The following is a 16250-nucleotide window of genomic DNA, read 5'->3' as shown; positions in this document are numbered from 1 at the left end:
GAGCATTCCTTTTTGAGTCAGTGCTTATGTTTTAAGGTCCTAATTTGGAGAACATTCTTGAGATCAGGGTGAATAGAAGTTGGCCTCCCAGTGGTCCTAGGACAGTCTTCTAGAACAGTGTCCACCTCCCTTTCCCACCCGCCAGCTCTCCAGGAATCTGAGGACCGATCCCATATCCTTAACTACCCCCTCCCCGATCCGTGGTTCTTTCTGCAAACATTCTGCCAACATCCCAGACTTCACCAGATTGATGGCCTAGAAGGGTGGCCCCTGCCCCAGGCCCTTCCCCTTGGCCTGGGTCAGGCCTCCAGGGGACAGCCAGCTGGTCTCTGCCTCCCTGGGGCCTGATTTAGTGTGAGTGGGCCAGAAGGTGGCCAGCATGGAGAGCACTGACACAAGGAACAAACAGCCAAGACTCTGCGATAGGCCGCACTTTATTTGGAGTTTTCCACCTAAGCGGCTCCCAGCTGAGCCACATGACATGTGCAAAGGTCCCCCAGAAAGCTGGGCCTCGCAGTGTGTAAAAAAGGCCCCCCATGGGGCAGAGCTGTGCAATCATAAAAAAAGAGAGAGAGAAATTGTCCCCCAGGAAGCCTGGCTGGGATATACATCGCCCTAAGCCAGGCCATGTGCCAACGCTGCCGCTGGTTCTGGGTCCTTTTTCTCCAATGATTGTGCTTCTTTTCCAAGTCCTTCACAGGGGCCAGATGCACTCCTCAGTGCAAGGAGGCCTGGCCAGCAGTGAGGTTTGAGGGTGCCTTCTCTCACACATGCAGACACCCCCAAACATGTACTCCCCCACTGGCCTCAGCCCCACCAGAAAACTCAGGGCTTCTCTGAACCCCCAGTCCGCCCTCATGTCACATTCAAGGGGAGGGATACTGTCCTGAGACAGACAAGGCCTCCAAGCCCTGCGGGCTCAGCGGGCTGGAGAGGCAGTGCCATTCATTTCACACCTCAAGGCAGGTGTTTGTGGTGTCTGATTGTGCACATGTGCATCTGGGTGTGACCCATTTGTGTGTATGTGAGTGTGTGTTTGGCCAAAGGTGAGGGCTGAGGCTGGGGGAGGCACTTCTGTGATTCAGGGCACATTGACTTTGAAGGGGCTTCCAGGGACACTTTCGTCACCCCACTTGACGATGAGGATGTAGTCCCCTTTCTCCTTGACGGTGTAGGTGACGTTGTATACCCGGTTGCCCATGTGCTTCACGTATACCTCCTCACAGGGGGTCTTGGGCCCATGCACACCCACCATCATCATGTTGGTGCCTGGAGAAGGAGGCAGGAAGGGTGGGTTCACACCAGGGACCCTTGTCCACAGCAGCCCCGCTCCCCCATTCCTGCCCCGTCACCCACGCTGGGAGACCCCCATTTCCCCTCAGCATGCCTGCTTTGCTGCAGTCCACGGTGAAGGAGTTCTTCTGGCCCACGAAGGCCTGGGACAGCCCAGGGCCCCGTGTGACCACCTTGCTGGCATCCGAGGAGAACTTGGGGATGGAGCTGTAGCTGGAGCCCCGGCTGGAGGACGACTTGGTCACCGTTTCCACCAGAACCGTGGATGTTTCGTGAAGGCTGTGGCCTCCAGACAGCCGAGGACCTGAGGGCAGAGCGGGATAGCCGTGAGAGGGTCAGAGGCCTGCTCTTCTCCAGGCATCAGGCCCTCGACCGGCACTGACCGCCCGTGGGACTCAGGGTCATGGGCCACACTCCTTTCCTCAGCTGTAGCACCCTAGGAGCAACAACCCATTACAGGGGAGCTGGGTTATGGTTGCCATGGCAGGTGTACCCCGAGGTCTGGGCCTCTGGTGGCTTCATGCCTTGCCCTTCTAGGCTTTATCTGGGGACTCAAGTCACAGGGTAAGAGTCTTGCTCTAAAAAGGAACGCATAGCTTCCAAAAGGAGAGCTTGCTAAATATTTGCTGAGCTCTATATTTTTGTTTTTGTTTTAATATGTTTTTATTAATTTCAGAGAGAGACAGAAACATCAATGATGAGAATCATTGATCGGCTGCCTCCTGCACGCCCCCTACTGGGGATCTAGTCTGCACCCAGACATGTGCCCTGACCAGGAAGCGAATCAAACCATGACCTCCTGGTTCATAGGTCGGCACTCAACAACTGAGCCACACTGGATGGGCTCTTACGTTTTTTGAAGCCAGGAGGGAAGAAAGTTAATGTGTGGGGAAGCCACCCAGGAAAGAGATTAAACTAGTGATGGGCAACAATAAAGAGGAAGGATTTGATTTTTAACAATGATCCTATAGAACTCCAAATGGAGAATATGGAGAATGGTGTGCTGTGTAAAGCCAGGCCCCTCTTATTCCTGGTAACCTTATCATGCTGTTTGGGGCAGACTATGACCCTGATGTGAATGGCCATCCAGGGTGGGCTGGGCTGCAGTTTGGGCTGGAGGGACCTTCCCTATCCTACCCAGAGCACTCACCTGTGACTTTGGCCTTGAAGGGGCTGCCCACGATGTGCTGGGGACCACCATATTTGATGGCAATGAGGTAGTTGCCAGGAGCCATGGGAGTGTAAGTGACCACATGACCCTCAGGACACTCCCGACAGTCCAGCTGCACCTTGGAGGGGCCGTCAATGGTGACGGACAAAGCACCCGAGCCCGCATTCATGGTGTTGACGATGAACTCTGATGAAACGCCTAGGGGCCAGGGGTAGCAAGGCTGTGAGCAGGAGGCCTTGGGGCCCAGAGCTGGGATGGGCCCCACCCCAGGCTCCCCAGAGCAGGCCTCATTAGCACTGCCCCTGTGTCAGGGCAGGACAATATGGGACTAGATGCTGAGCACCCCAATATTCACCCTTCTGCCCCAGCCCCAGGGACTCACCTGTAGTGCCTCCTTCGAGCCCAGGCCCATAGGCTGACACCAAGCCTGGGTCCCCTGCCTGGCTCTGCTCCCCAACACGGATCTTGAAGGGACTGCCAGGGATGTGTGCACCGTTGAACTTGACATCAATGGAGTGGACACCATTCTCATGGGGGATGAAGCGGATGGTGTGCTTGTCTGTGGGGCAGAGGATTAGTGGGTGAGCTTTTGTCCTTCCCTTCTCCTTCCCAGAAGGTCCTAGCCTGGCAGGAGTGGCAAGGGCAGGGCCAGCTCACCACTGTCCAGCTCAGAGACGTAGCACTCCTCCACCGCCCCCGAGGGCGTGTGCACCTTGGCGTCGATTACACCTCGCGCACCATTCAGCTGCACCGCAAAGGACGCTGGCTGGTTCACCTTGAGCCCTGTCTCCTGCAGAGACCACAGAGGATGCTCAGACTCCTGGGAGGTCCTGGAGTGCTCCTCCGCAGCCTGGCACTGCTCTCACTATGCCCTAGTCCGGAAGCTCCCACCTCCCATCCCAGCCAGGCCCCTGCTGCTGGCCCAGCTCAGGGAGGCTCTCAACAAGACTGAGATGGGAGGCAGGGGCATCTATGTCCTCAGATCTACCTGCTAGGAGCTGGGGCCACCTGGCTGTGCTGGGCACAGTGGAGGATGAGAGGTGATGTGCCCTGTCCTGGCTGACGGGGTAAGACCCAGACCTCTAAAGTGGGCCTGATGGCACAGAAGCCAGTGCTGTGTGGACTGCGAGCACTCAGTAGCTCAGATGATAAAACAGAGTGGCCTGGACTAGCCTGAGGTCCCTCCCCGGAGGAGGTGGGCCAATCGGGAGGCGAAGATGAGCCATGGGGTGGGACATGGAGTCCAGTTCTAGAGGGAGCCATGAGGAGAGGCACAGGGGCTCCTGAAGCCAAAAAGAGTACTCTTAGCGGCAACTAGAAGAGGGCCTGGAACCCCTACTGTACAGACCCTGGGAGAGAGGGAATGTCTGTCTGACTGGCTCATCCAAGGTCAGTGCTATGCTGCTAAAGCCCTGGCCATGTGGGCCTGCCATATTTGACTCCTGCCCATCTCTCAGGGTGGCAGAGGGGCCCTACCCCCGGACACACACCTGGAGGCTGGTGACAGTGAGGCGTCGAGCGTCATCCGACAGGGAGGCCACGGGCACCACAAAGGGGCTATCTGGGATGTGCTCATCGTTGAACTTGATGGAGACCTCATAGTCACCTGGGGAGGGGAAGTTAGTCAGCACAGGCCCCAGAATCGGCAACAGGGGAGAAGCCACCCCAACCTGATCCCAGGACAGGCTTTTGGGTCAGGGCTCAGCTCTGGAGACAGACACACATTCCCAGGGGTGTGGGGTGGAGGGAGGTTGGCGGGGGGGGGGTGGAGAGGGAGATCCAGGGGTGCAGGGAAAGAGTCAGTTCTGTAGCCCCAACCATCTGCCTGATCAGTGAGCAGAAGTTCAGTCTGAGAGGTCAGGCAGGCCCAGCCCCCAACCATCATGAGCACCCACCTGGTTCTTGGACAACATAGGAGACTCCGCAGGAGCCATCTTTGCGGTCCTCAAATGCAATCTCGGCCTTGCTAGGACCTTCCACGGCAATGGACAGGCCCCCGGCGCCTGCTTCTCGGGTCCAGATGCTGAACTCCGCTGGAGATGGAAGCAGGGCAGGAGTGGCCCTTTAGCACCATCACTCATCCTGCTGACTGCCCTACCCCCATCTCCCCTCCTGGTCACCTGCCCCTCACCTGGCACACTGGCCACTCCTCGCTCCAGCCCAGTGCCTCCGGCTCGCACCTTATGGGCACCACCTTCACCCAGTGGCCCCACAGTGAACTGAAAGGGGCTGCCGGGCACATGCTGGCCGCGGTACTTGACAGTGACCGTGTGGGGCCCCATCTCCTGGGGCACAAAGCGCACGCTGTATGCACTGTCCTCCCCCTCGACGATCTCTGCGGCTTCCGTCTTCCCCGACGGGCTGGTCACCTGTGCAGTCATGTCCTGAGAGCTGGCCTCACCTGCAGAAGGTGGGGATTGTCAGAGTGATACAGGGGCTGCTCCTGGCCCTGGGTCTGCCCTCCCTCCTCAGTAAAACCCCCTCCTCCCCGCAGACCAGCCCTCTCTGATGCCAAGGGACAAAAGGCCCAGCCTCCCAGGCCTGCTCACCCTCCTGCTGCCTGGTGATGCTGCCAAAGGAGCCCAGGCGCTCCCGGCCCAGGAAGTCCCCGAAGACGGCAGGGAAGGGGTCTCCACCGACTTGGGTGGACTCCTCCACCCGCACTTCACGCTTAGTCTCCCCACCCCGCGTCTTGCTGATTTCCGTGCGCTCTGTGCGGGTGTACGTGTGGCTGCTGCGTGTGAAGGTGCGTGTCAGGCGCTCCTGGGCAGACACCATCTGGAACCAGTTCCCTGTGGGACATATGCGGGGGGGAGGGGGGGATGTGAAAATGAGCAAACGGGACAAAGAGCCCTCGGGGCAGGCTCTAGGCCCAAAGGCCCTCCCCACCACTCTGCCCTACCCTGCCCTGCCCAGGCTCTTCCTGGCTCACACCTCACCTGGGATCTTGAGGTTGAGGTCACAGGTGCTGCCGATGCTGGCGATGGAAGGCGCCTGCCTGCGCCGGGTGATGCTTTCCTTCATGCGACCCTCACCGGTGACCTTCACTGTGAAGGGGCTTCCTGTGGGGGAGAGATGGTCAGGCAGCTCAGACCAGCTGCCATGGGCCTCCTGGCCTCTCACCACCCAGCTGCAGCCCAGAGCCTTACCAGGCACGTGCTTGTCTGCAAACTTAATGTTGATGATGTAGGTGCCAGGTTCAGTGGGGCAGTAGGTGACTTTGCATGTGCCATCCTCCATGTCTTCACAGTTGATGTCCACCTTGCTAGGGCCTTCAATGCTCAGCCCCAGGCCCCCATAACCTGGTGGAAAACGAGACATGTCTCCCTCAGTCCCTGCCATGCACTGCTACTCTGCTCTCCCCTCTCCAAACTCCAGGCTCCATATGGAATGGGAACCCAAGGTGTGTAGTAACCACTAAGGAAAGATGGTCCAGTGGGGGAGGGGGAGCCAGGCACTGACCCAGAGAGTCTGGAAAATTCCCTAAGGGAGGCCGCTTGGGTTCCAGTAAAGAAGGGGAAACAAACTCCTGACAGCTGAGCTGTCTCTCAAACATGAGAGGACGGACATGGGGACATTCACTTTCCCCTAATTAGGTCCCGGAACATGAATCCCAACAGCGACTGGGCCAGGAAGTTCAGGGAGGAGGGTGTGGCCAAGGGAGCGCTGGGCAGGAAAGAAGGACAAGTCCTCCCTGGAGGGGTCTCTAGGGCAAGAAGCACCTGCATTACGCGTGTCCACGATGAACTCTGCCACCTGGAAGGTGTGTCCCTCGGAGAGGCCCTTGCCCCAGACCCGCACCTTGCTAGCGTCCCCGATCTCAGACGGCCCCACCAGGATCTTGAAGGGGCTGTTGGTGACGTGCTTGCCACTCTTGCGCACACTCACCACGTGCTCCCCAACCTCCTTGGGGGTGAAGGAGATGCCTGTGGAGAGGTGGGGGTCAGACATGGAGACCTGGGCCTGGCCCCACTCAGGCCTTCCTCCTCCCGGAGCCCCTTCCATGGCCGCACACTCACCAATGTGCCGGTTGGGCAGGCGCTTCAGCAGGCAGGGCTCCTCGTTGCCTGAGGGGGCACGGATGCTGGCAGTCAGCTGGCTCAGGTCACTCTCGGTGATCTTCAGCGACACGTCCGTGGAGGTGCCCACGTTTAGCTGTGACGTCCTCATGGAGTCATCGCCTGGTGGTGGAGTTGGGGTGTCAGGCAGTTGTGACTCCAGACAGGCCCTGCCCTCATGGGGCTCAGGAGACCTCCTACACATCCCACTGACTCAACAGACTGGGGATTCCTCACATGCGGAGACGCCCAAGGCATGGACGAGCTCAGTCTTCATTCAGACATTAGCAGCCAAAGAGTACGGACAGGGCCTGCACCCCAACAGCCCTGAATGGGTTAAATCCCTAATTTGTGTATTTTTATCCTGAGTCACATGGTTTCCTACACTGGACCAGACAACACCAACCCTTTACTCTCTATGTGGCTCTGATCAAGTTGCTTACCTCTCTGGGCTTCCTGGTTTCCTCATCTATCAGAAGGGATTACCAATACCCTAACCTCAGTAAAAGAATTACTGCAAAGACTAAATGTGATGATGTGTTTTAAAGCATGGGGGTGGTTGGCTGTTTCTTACTTGCTGTAGAGAATAGAGTTCCTTGTATTTGTCCAAAAATGACCCCTTCCACCTTAAAGGACCCTACCCTAAAGCCCCAGTGATTGGACATGCTGAGCTTGCATGTCTGGTGTGTGTCTGGTGTGTGTCAGGCATCTGTGCCCACACGTCCCCCACCTGTGATCTTGGCTGTGAAGGGGCTCCCTGGGATGTGCTTGTCGTCAAAGCGCACAATGATGCTGTAGTCTCCTGGTGCTGTGGGGAGGTAGGACACGGTGCAGGTGCCATCCTTGTTGTCCTTGCAGGTGATCTCTGCCTTGGATGGGCCCTCCACGGCCAGGGACAGACCCCCTGTAGGCAAAGGCAGGGCTGAGGTCAGAGGTCCTGCTCTCACCCCTGCACCTGGCTGGCTCCCCCGCAACCCCCTGCCCGCAGCTCCCCTCACCTTCCCCAGCATCTTTAGTGACAATGGTGAAGGTGGCTGGCTTGTTGACCATGCCGTGGCTTAGGCCAGGCCCATAGGCACTGACATGGCGGCTATTGATGGCATCCACGTAGAACTGCAGGGGGCTCCCTGGGATGGACAGAGAAGGGGGCTGGGTTAGTAGCGAGAACAGTGGCTGCCTGAGCCCACCTCAGGCCCCAGCACCATCCAGCAGCCTCCCTACTGAGCATCTTTGCCACTAATGCAAGTCTGCCTCCCAACAGGCTATCAGCCTCCCCAGGGCCTCCCAGGGTATCTGCACACAGTAGGCACTTAATAAATGTTTGTTGAAAGAAGGCACGCAAGAATGACATTACTGTGTGCTCTCAGTCCAGCCTGACTCACCGGGGATGTGGTTGCCGTCATACTTGATCCCCATCTGGTGCAGGCCTTTCTCTGTGGGAGCGTATCTCACCGTGATGGTACCGTCCTTGTTGTCGGTGATGTTGGGCCGGGCAGTCTTCCCAGAGGGCATCCGCACCTCGCCTGCCAAGCAGACCCAGTTACATAGTGGGCCTCAGCTTCTCCGACCACAATCCCCTGCTGTCCCTATTCCTGTGTGGTTGTGCTCCTACCCTAGAGGTTAGGCACCAGCCTGAAGCAGTGGGATGGACCCTGAGCTGGGAGGCAGAAGCCTTCAGTTTGAGTTTCAGCTCTGCCCAACTTGCTACATGACCTTGGGAGCTCACTCCTCCACTCTGGGCCCCAGTTTTCATCTCTTAAGACAAGGGTCTGGGTCTGGACAAAGGTGTCCACCCCCTGAGCTGTTGTGCCTCCAGACCCCAGGACAGTACCTGTGAGCTCCCCTTTCTGCACGGTGAAGGGGATGACCAGGTTGAAGGGCCTCAGCATGGACTCCATTGGCTCCACGGGCACCACTGGCTCCTCTGTGGCCTATGGCAGGTGAGAGGGAGCAGTCATTGGCTGGAGAGGCCTAGGGAGCTTGGCCTGAGCCATGACTGACATCAGAGAAAATGAGGCAAGAACAAGATGGTTAATGGTGAAACCAGAGTGGCAGGAGAGGTGCATTGGCTGCAAGAGAAGAGGTGCCGTGCCCAGCTCAGGGAACCCTCTGCCCACCCTGACCCCCACCTGCTCCCCAAATGGCCCCAAACCATGCTCAGCCCTTGCTACTGAGGAATAGAAGGAAGAAATGAAGGAAGAGGAGTGGGAGGCAGCAGTACCCAGCGTGTGGGGTAGGCGCTAGGCTGGTGCAGCTGCAGCACGTCGGAGGGCTCCTCCACATGGGGCATAGGGTCACACGCCTGGGAGGCAAGGTACAGAGAGCTCAGGATGTGGCGGGCCAGCCTACCAGCTTGAGTGACCAAGAGCTGACTCAGAGAATGGCCCTGGGACCTGCAAGGCCCTGGGTTGCCATGGGTCAGGATGGATATGTAGGGTGCTTTACCCTCTGGAGGACTTCCTCATCCTGTAGGGCCACCGTGGGGAGATGTATGGGGACAGTGAGCCCAAGTATAAGAGAGGAACATGGCGAGTTCCTCCAGTGAGAAATGACCAATGCCAGAGGGGCCCAAGGGAGGGCTGTGTTCACCTCCCAGGTTGGGGGTCTGCAGGGACACCAAAGGCTTGACTCTGGAGCACTCTGGGCTCAGAATCCTTCAGACGTGGAGACAGGTTCTGAGATTCCTTGCTATTGCTCGAGGGCCCAGCCCGCCGCCCAGCCACCTGGCCCTGCTGCAGCAGGGGCCTTACCAGCACGTGGAAGGGGCTGTTGGGGATGTGTTCGCCTCCAAAGCGGATGGTGATGACGTATTTGCCCGGCTCAGGTGCCGTGTAGTAGATATCGAAAGTACCGTCGTGGTTCTCAACCACATCCACATCAAGCTCCGCCCCATCCGGCGTGGACACTGTGCAGGTCACCTTCCCCTTGCCTGCTGCCTTGGCGTCCACGGTGATGACCGTCTCCTCCCCAATCTGAATGCGGGGACCCAGGCAGGCACCTGCCACACAGAAGAGCCCTGTCAGGGGTCTGTGGGGAATGTGTCCAGCCCCCCTCCATTCCCAGCCCACAGCAGGAGGAGAAGAGATAGAGCACTGCCCCCACCACCTCAGCCCACAGCAGGAGGAGAAGAGATAGAGCACTCACCCAGGCCATGGCCTCCGATGGACACTGGAAAGAGAGAAGAGTGTGAGACCATGCAGCACTCAGGAGGGGTGGGTGGGGGCAAGGGTGTGGAAGGGGTGGGTTCTTGGACCAACAGTCCCCAGGGGGCTGGGCCAGAGACTTGGAAGTGTTGTGAGGGGTGCTGTACGGTGAGCAGAGGCAGAGAAGCAGGTGCGTGCTCACCTGTGACAAGGCACTTGCTGGCATCCCCAGTGGGGAGGGCATGGATGCGGAAGGGCGAGTAGGGGATCTCGTCGCCACCGTACTTGATGGTGATGGTGTACCGGCCACTCATATCTGGCAGGTAGGACACAGTGTACGTGCCATCTCCGTTGTCTCGGATGTTGGCCTTCTTGGGCTTACCCTCAGGGTCCTGGGGAAAAGAAGAGGTTAAGGCCCGCCTGTGCCGGAGCCTGACCTGGGAGGTGGGCAAGGCGTGCACTCACCAGAATCTGGACAGTGAGCAAGCCCTCCCCAGCATCCCTGGCATCGATGGTGAACTCCACAGGCAGGCTGGCAGGGATGCCGGAGGCGTTGAGGCCAGGGCCGCTGGCCCGCACCTTGCTGGCATCATGGGCTGGGAGCACCTTGATCTTGAAGGGGCTTGAGGGGCAGAAGAGATGCATAGTTGGCAGGGGGGCAGGGGGCAGGAGTCCTCCCCACAGACATGAGCAGGAGAGATGACTTCTTGAGGCAGGGAGGAGGACCCAGTTCCCAGGAGCCATAATGCATCCTGAGTCTTGTGGGAGGGTCACTTGGGGATGCCCTTGACAGAGCCTGAGCACTTCTCCATCCAGGGAAGATGCTGTGGTTTGTTTAAAGAGGAAGGTACAGAGGCTGCCCTCTCCTGCCTCCCGCCTTTCCCCAAGGTGCTCATTTTGTGGCTGCATGGTGGGAAAGAGCCCAAGGAGAGGTCCCTGAGGCTGTGCTGCCCCCAGGGTGGAGAAGACAGGGAGGGAGCCCTGAGGAAGAGCAGGATGGGGCTGGGACAAGTGGAAGGGACACTCACAGGGCCCAGCAGTGGCCTGCAGGTGTGGCCTTGGCAGGAGCTACCCAGAGCTCAGTGCAGCATGGGAGCTGGAAATTGGTCCTTACCTGCGTGGAACCTCCTGGTCAGCATACTTGACAGCTACTGTGTACGGCCCATCAGTGGCAGGGGTGTAGTGGACGGTGTGGGTACCATCTCCATTGTCACGCACCTCCACAGGCTCAGCCACACCTGGGCAAGGGAAGCAGGGTCAGCAGAGCCTCTGGCACCCTGTCCCCCACTCCCTCCACCCTGCCCTAGACATTCCGTACCTGTGGGGCCCAGCACGGCCACCTGCAGGGGGGCTCGGCCAGCTTGGCTGCAGTCCACCGTGAAAGTCTGGGGTACCCGAGCCCTGACACCAGCCCCCAGCCCTGGTCCCGAGCACTTCACCTTCCCAGGGTCTACCACATCCTTCACTGGCACCCGGAATGGGCTTCCTGCAAGGAGAAAGCCATCAGCCCCTGCCCACCTGCTGGGAGGGTCTCTTACACTGAAGAACCAAGGGGGGGTTGGGAGGAGCAGGCCTTCCCGGCCTTTGAAACGCTGGGGGAGGCCAGAGCCATGTGTGCCAACACTTCGGAACTTGCTAAGAAAATGTAAACAAGGATAAACTGGACTGCAGACAGGATGGACAAACCTCACTCACTTGGGCCACGGGCCTGAAAGAAGACCTTCCTAAATGAATAAAATGTTAAAAATGGAATGTTTTAAAAAGACATTCCATTTTTTACTGTGAAATTAGATAAGGGGAAAAATGTGTCCAATTTCAGCAGACCCAAGTTCTGCAATAACTGAAGCCATGACCCTCTCGAGCAGCTAGGCCCACAGGAGAGCAGGGGCTCTTGGCTTCACAGACAGACAGAGGGAGAGGGCACAAGGCTGTGCTCACTAAGCCAGTGAGGGTGGCCCGGACTGTGTCTAAGTGACTGAACCCATGAAGCCTGGTGCTCCAGGCAAAGGGCCAGGATGCCAGTGGCGCCTGGGAATGAACTGAAGAGGTGGTTTCATCAACAGCACCCACCACCCTGCCTCTGGGCAATGGCCTCAGCGCCATGCCTGCCCAGTCCGCGTGAGCTGGGCTCACGGCCATCCTGCTCTAGGGATGAATCTGCACACGACTTCCTTCCAGTTTCCCACCCAGTGCACGAGCATCTCTCTCCCTCCACGAGCACCGCCCGCCCTCGCCCTTGCTGCTCACCTGGGATGGGCCGTCCCCCGAAGGTGATGTTGACATCATAGTCTCCGGGCGTGAAGGGGATGTACTCCACTGTGCAGCTACCGTCCTTGTTGTCCTTGCAGGACATCTTGGCCTCTGAGGGGCCCTCGATGGCTAGGCCTAGGCCACCAGTGCCGGCTCCCCTGCGAGATGGCACCCCCGTCAGCTCCACTAGAACCAGCGAATGGGGATGGAGGAGCAGGGTGGGTGGGGGCGGGGGACAGGAGAGCAGGCCACGGGGCCCAGCTGACCTGGACACTGGGGGAGGTTTGTTCCTGGGTCACCCTTGATGGGGGGTTGAGGACAAAGGGGGCGGACAAGTGGCTAGGATCAGGGCAGCCACAACAGCATCAGGGTCACAGTTAGGAAGTGGGGAGGATACCTGGTTTCCACAGTGAAGTGATTGGCTTTGTTGACCAAGCCACCCTCCAAGCCTGGTCCAAAAGCCCGGACTCGGGTTGGGTCACAGCCCTCGGTCACGCCCACTCGGAAGGGGCTCTTGGGCACAGCTACCTCATCGTACAGCACCTCTACCAAGTGCACACCTGGAAGTGTCCACACAGAGTGGGTCAGGGTGTGCAGGCCCCACCCCCCACCGCCCAGAGAACGCTGGGTCAGCTCCCCGCCATCCCCACTCAGCCTGGCCCCTCACCCTCTTCATAGGCTGTGTACTGCACTCGGTAGGTGCCATCCCCGTTGTCTGTCACATAAGTGTCCGTCTTAGCACCCGAGGGATTGAGCACTCGAGCTGTCACGTGGTTCCCACCCGTAGCTGTTAGGGATCTTGCGTCCACAGTGAACTCAGTGGTCACCTCACGCAGGACACCTGGTCCCAGGAGAGAAGAGCTCAGTGTGATTGGGGGCAGCCTTCACATAGCAGCTAACCCCTGCCGCTCCTCAACTCCGAGGCTGCTCCTTCCCAGCTGGAGCTCAGCCACCCTCTGGCCCTGTGAGCTCCAGGCCCTGTCTCCCACAGCCCCTGCCTTCACTCCTGTCCCCATGTAGAGACATTCTGCTCACATCAGCCACCCCCCCCACCCAAGGCTGTGGGCCCCTTGAGAACAGGTCTCAGTCTTACATCCCTCTGCACCCTGACCCTCACACCTAGCCCAAGGGTTAGCCCCCAGCAGGTGGTAACACATTCACTGAACTATCTCCTGACTCTGGTCATCTCTGCCCCAAAGCATCCTTTTGTGCCCTCTAGAGCAGGGTGCTTAGCCTTCTCAGATCAGCGTCCCTGTAAGCTTATGAAAGTTGAGGATCTCCCCAGAAAAATGCCCACAGGCAGATGCAATTTTGTCACAAGAGCAGAGGCAAAGCTCCCTGCCCTGCCCTTGCCCTTGGCTCCTTCTCTGGGGTGTCTGAGCCCTAAGGACTCCGGCCCTACCCAAAGCCCTCCCCTTCAGCCCACATCAGTCCCTGAAGCCATCAGCCCTGCTTCCCTGACTCCCCCGGCTCTCTGACTAGTGACTTAACCAGCTCCTGGCTCCTCTGTCTCACTCACCATGTGGCTCTACTCCAGGCCCCGAGACCTTGATTCCACTGGTGTCAACAGCGGGCTGCACGTGGACGCGGGTGGGGAATTTGGGGACAGGGTGCCCGCCATACTTGATGGTGATAGTGTAGGTGCCAGGGAAGGCGGGGCTGTAGGTGATGTGGTAGGTGCCATCGGCATTGTTGTGAATCAGCACCTCGGCCTTGACGCCAGCGTCCGACAGGATCTCAATGGTCAGCTCAGCCTCGCCCGCCTCGGAGCAGTCCACAGTGAAGGTGGCTGCCTCACCAGCCTTGCCACGCTCCAGGCCGGGCCCGCTGGCCCGCACCTTGCTTGGGTCAAACACCGGCTGGATGGTGGCCTTGAAGGGCGAACCAGGTATGTGGGCTTCGGCAAACAGGATGTTGATGGTGTACTCGCCCGGCTCCGTGGGCAGGTAGCTGACAGCACATGAGCCATCACCATTGTCCTGGCACTCGATCTTGGCCTCGCAAGGGCCCTCCACAGTTAGCCCCAGGCCACCTGTGCCAGCCCCCTTGGTGTCGATGGAGAATGGCGCTGGCGTGCCCACCAGCCCGCCCTTGAGACCAGGGCCATAAGCACAAACCTAGGGAGAGGAGCAAGTATGTGGATTCCCTATACCTGGCTCTCCCATGCCTATCACAGCTCCCACCCACCTTCAACTATAGCAACAACTACAGACTGAGTCCTTATAAGACTTCCAGGCAAGGAAACAGAGAGATGAAATCATTTGTCCTAGTTAGTGGATCTGGGACTCAATCCCAGGTCTGACCCAAGGCCAGGCTCTTAATAACTAAGCTCTCTCAAAGACAGGTCCTGGGATGGGAGAACACCTTGACTTGGGTCCTTGCCTGGACCCAAGGACATAAGACCCTCCAGCTTCTGCACCTATGACTCATCTGTCTTCCCTACAAGCTTCCAAATGCCAGTTCAAATCAGCCTTTATCTCCTTACCTTGGAGGGGTCAGGGGGCAAGACACCCTCCACAGCAAAGGGGCTGCCAGGCACTGGGTGACCGTCATAGGTGATGTCCACCTTGTAGGGCCCCTCCTCGGGGGGCATGTAGCGCACAGCCTGGGCTTCAGCTCCACCCCCGGGCTCCAGCTTGCAGGGGATGGGTCGTCGGGAGGGTGAGGTCATCTTTACATCCAGCTGGCCCTGACCGCCAGCCCCTCGTGTGTTCACGGAGAATGCCTGTTCTTGCCCAACAGCCACCTCTGCATAGAGGGCAAGGGTCACCGTGAGCAGAAACTCCAGCCCATCATCCCAACACCCCTCACTCCCAGGGCATCTCTTTCCCCACTTACTGCTGTTAAGGCCTTGAACTTTGACTTTGCTTAGGTCCAGTGGGGGCGCCACATTCACCACAAAGGGGCTCTTGGGAACAGGGTCCCCTCCATAGGTCACTGTCACTGCCATGTTGCCCTGTTGGGTACAACAGGGGGTCAGAACCGGGTGGCTTAGACATAGCCTGGCAACATGCCTTTGGCAGATGTGGACTTGAGGTGTAAAGATCCGTAGCAACAAAAGATGGGAGGCAGGAAAGGGGCCAAGATCCAGAACTGGCCCTATTAGTTTAGAGGAAGGGAACCCAGGTCCTCATCAGCCAGGAGGGGCAGGGCATGGGAGAGGGTGGGGCATACCTGCTGGATGGCCGTGTACTTGACGGTGTAGGAGTAGTCATGGTTGTCAATGATTTCAAAGTCCCGCACAGCCTCACCCTTGGCAGCCCCAGCAAAGTGCACATCCAGCTTGGCCTTGCCAGCTCCCTTGGTCAGCACCGTGAAGTGAGTGGGCTTCCCAACTTCCACACCTGGAGAGCCCACCCCAAGACTGTGGTGAGGGCCTGGAGGACACCTAACCCAACCCCAGCCAGCCTTACCCAGTCCCTGCCCAGACACCCACCTGTGCGGTTCAGCCCAGGGCCTTCTGCCTTGACCTTGCTGGCATCATGGGATGGATCCACCTTGATGTGGAAGGGGCTGGCAGGGATCTCCTGGATGAAGAAAAGGCTTGGTCAGGGTGGACAAAAGCAGCCTTTGAGACAGCCCCTGTGTCTCCTCCAAGGCACACTGCCCATACACAGGTAAAGCTCAATCAATGGCTGTGGAATTGTCCCCCACCATCCCCAAAGACAGCATCTCAAGCTGCCAGCTTAGACTTGGGGGCAGGGTACAGGCTGCGGATGTCTGCCAAAAACTGAGGGTGGTGTACCTGGTTGGCAAATAGCACCATGATGGTATATCGGCCAGCCCCTGGGGGTGTGTACTTGACTGTGAAGGTGTCGTTATCATTCTTGATGATGTCAAAGTCAATGTCAGCCTCTGCGGGGCCCACCACGCCGGGGGCGCACTTGATGCCAATGCTCACGTCGCCTGAGGGAAGGCAGGCACAAGGCCATGAGAGGGGCACTCAACAATCTTCCCCACATTACAGGTCCCAAAGGGCTCCAGCCAGAGCACTAGCCTTGTCAGCCCAGACCCTGCCCGGGCCCCACCCCCACTCCTATTCCCAGTCTGGGCGAACCTTGCCCTGCCTCGCTGCAGTCCACAGTGAAGTAGGTGGGCTCGTTGGCCTTGAGACCTGTCTTCTCCACGCCAGGGCCATACACCTTCACCCGCTCAGGGTGACTGCCCTCTCCCACATTTACCTGTAGGGAGGGGTTAGAGCTCAGCACGGTGCCCTTCCTCAAGGCCCATCCCTTTCCCCAGCACTACCCTCCCCAGCCTCTTAGCGTCTTTGAGGGGGACTTGAGGTGGGGGGAAGTGACAAGGGCCCAGGGACAGAAAACATCTTCGCAGGGC

General features: G+C 58.6%; 1 protein-coding gene across 1 annotated transcript in view; it reads right to left on the bottom strand.

Moving 5' to 3' along the window:
* Positions 1–404: 404 nt before the first annotated feature.
* The window catches only part of FLNC (filamin C), a 28012-nt gene continuing 12166 nt past the window's right edge, over positions 405–16250 (bottom strand). Inside the window, exons 15-48 of the mRNA XM_080666248.1 lie at positions 15973–16096; positions 15661–15821; positions 15352–15442; positions 15090–15259; positions 14754–14871; positions 14401–14663; positions 13435–14032; positions 12583–12756; positions 12313–12475; positions 11913–12073; positions 10984–11151; positions 10780–10903; positions 10131–10287; positions 9868–10057; positions 9667–9690; positions 9273–9520; positions 8744–8824; positions 8354–8453; positions 7905–8045; positions 7521–7649; positions 7253–7426; positions 6484–6645; positions 6187–6390; positions 5614–5766; positions 5404–5526; positions 5014–5256; positions 4596–4865; positions 4360–4497; positions 3955–4070; positions 3122–3254; positions 2847–3023; positions 2444–2662; positions 1388–1597; positions 405–1269 (exon numbers count right to left, since the gene is read on the bottom strand). Coding sequence (XP_080522374.1) covers positions 1082–1269; positions 1388–1597; positions 2444–2662; positions 2847–3023; positions 3122–3254; positions 3955–4070; positions 4360–4497; positions 4596–4865; positions 5014–5256; positions 5404–5526; positions 5614–5766; positions 6187–6390; positions 6484–6645; positions 7253–7426; positions 7521–7649; positions 7905–8045; positions 8354–8453; positions 8744–8824; positions 9273–9520; positions 9667–9690; positions 9868–10057; positions 10131–10287; positions 10780–10903; positions 10984–11151; positions 11913–12073; positions 12313–12475; positions 12583–12756; positions 13435–14032; positions 14401–14663; positions 14754–14871; positions 15090–15259; positions 15352–15442; positions 15661–15821; positions 15973–16096 — 5895 coding nt within the window. The 3' untranslated portion in view covers positions 405–1081. The remainder of the gene's footprint in view (positions 1270–1387; positions 1598–2443; positions 2663–2846; positions 3024–3121; positions 3255–3954; positions 4071–4359; positions 4498–4595; positions 4866–5013; positions 5257–5403; positions 5527–5613; positions 5767–6186; positions 6391–6483; positions 6646–7252; positions 7427–7520; positions 7650–7904; positions 8046–8353; positions 8454–8743; positions 8825–9272; positions 9521–9666; positions 9691–9867; positions 10058–10130; positions 10288–10779; positions 10904–10983; positions 11152–11912; positions 12074–12312; positions 12476–12582; positions 12757–13434; positions 14033–14400; positions 14664–14753; positions 14872–15089; positions 15260–15351; positions 15443–15660; positions 15822–15972; positions 16097–16250) is intronic.

Source organism: Plecotus auritus, assembly GCF_963455305.1.
Source record: "Plecotus auritus genome assembly, chromosome: 4".
Lineage (NCBI taxonomy): Eukaryota > Metazoa > Chordata > Mammalia > Chiroptera > Vespertilionidae > Plecotus > Plecotus auritus.
This window is presented reverse-complemented; position numbering and strand designations above follow the sequence as displayed.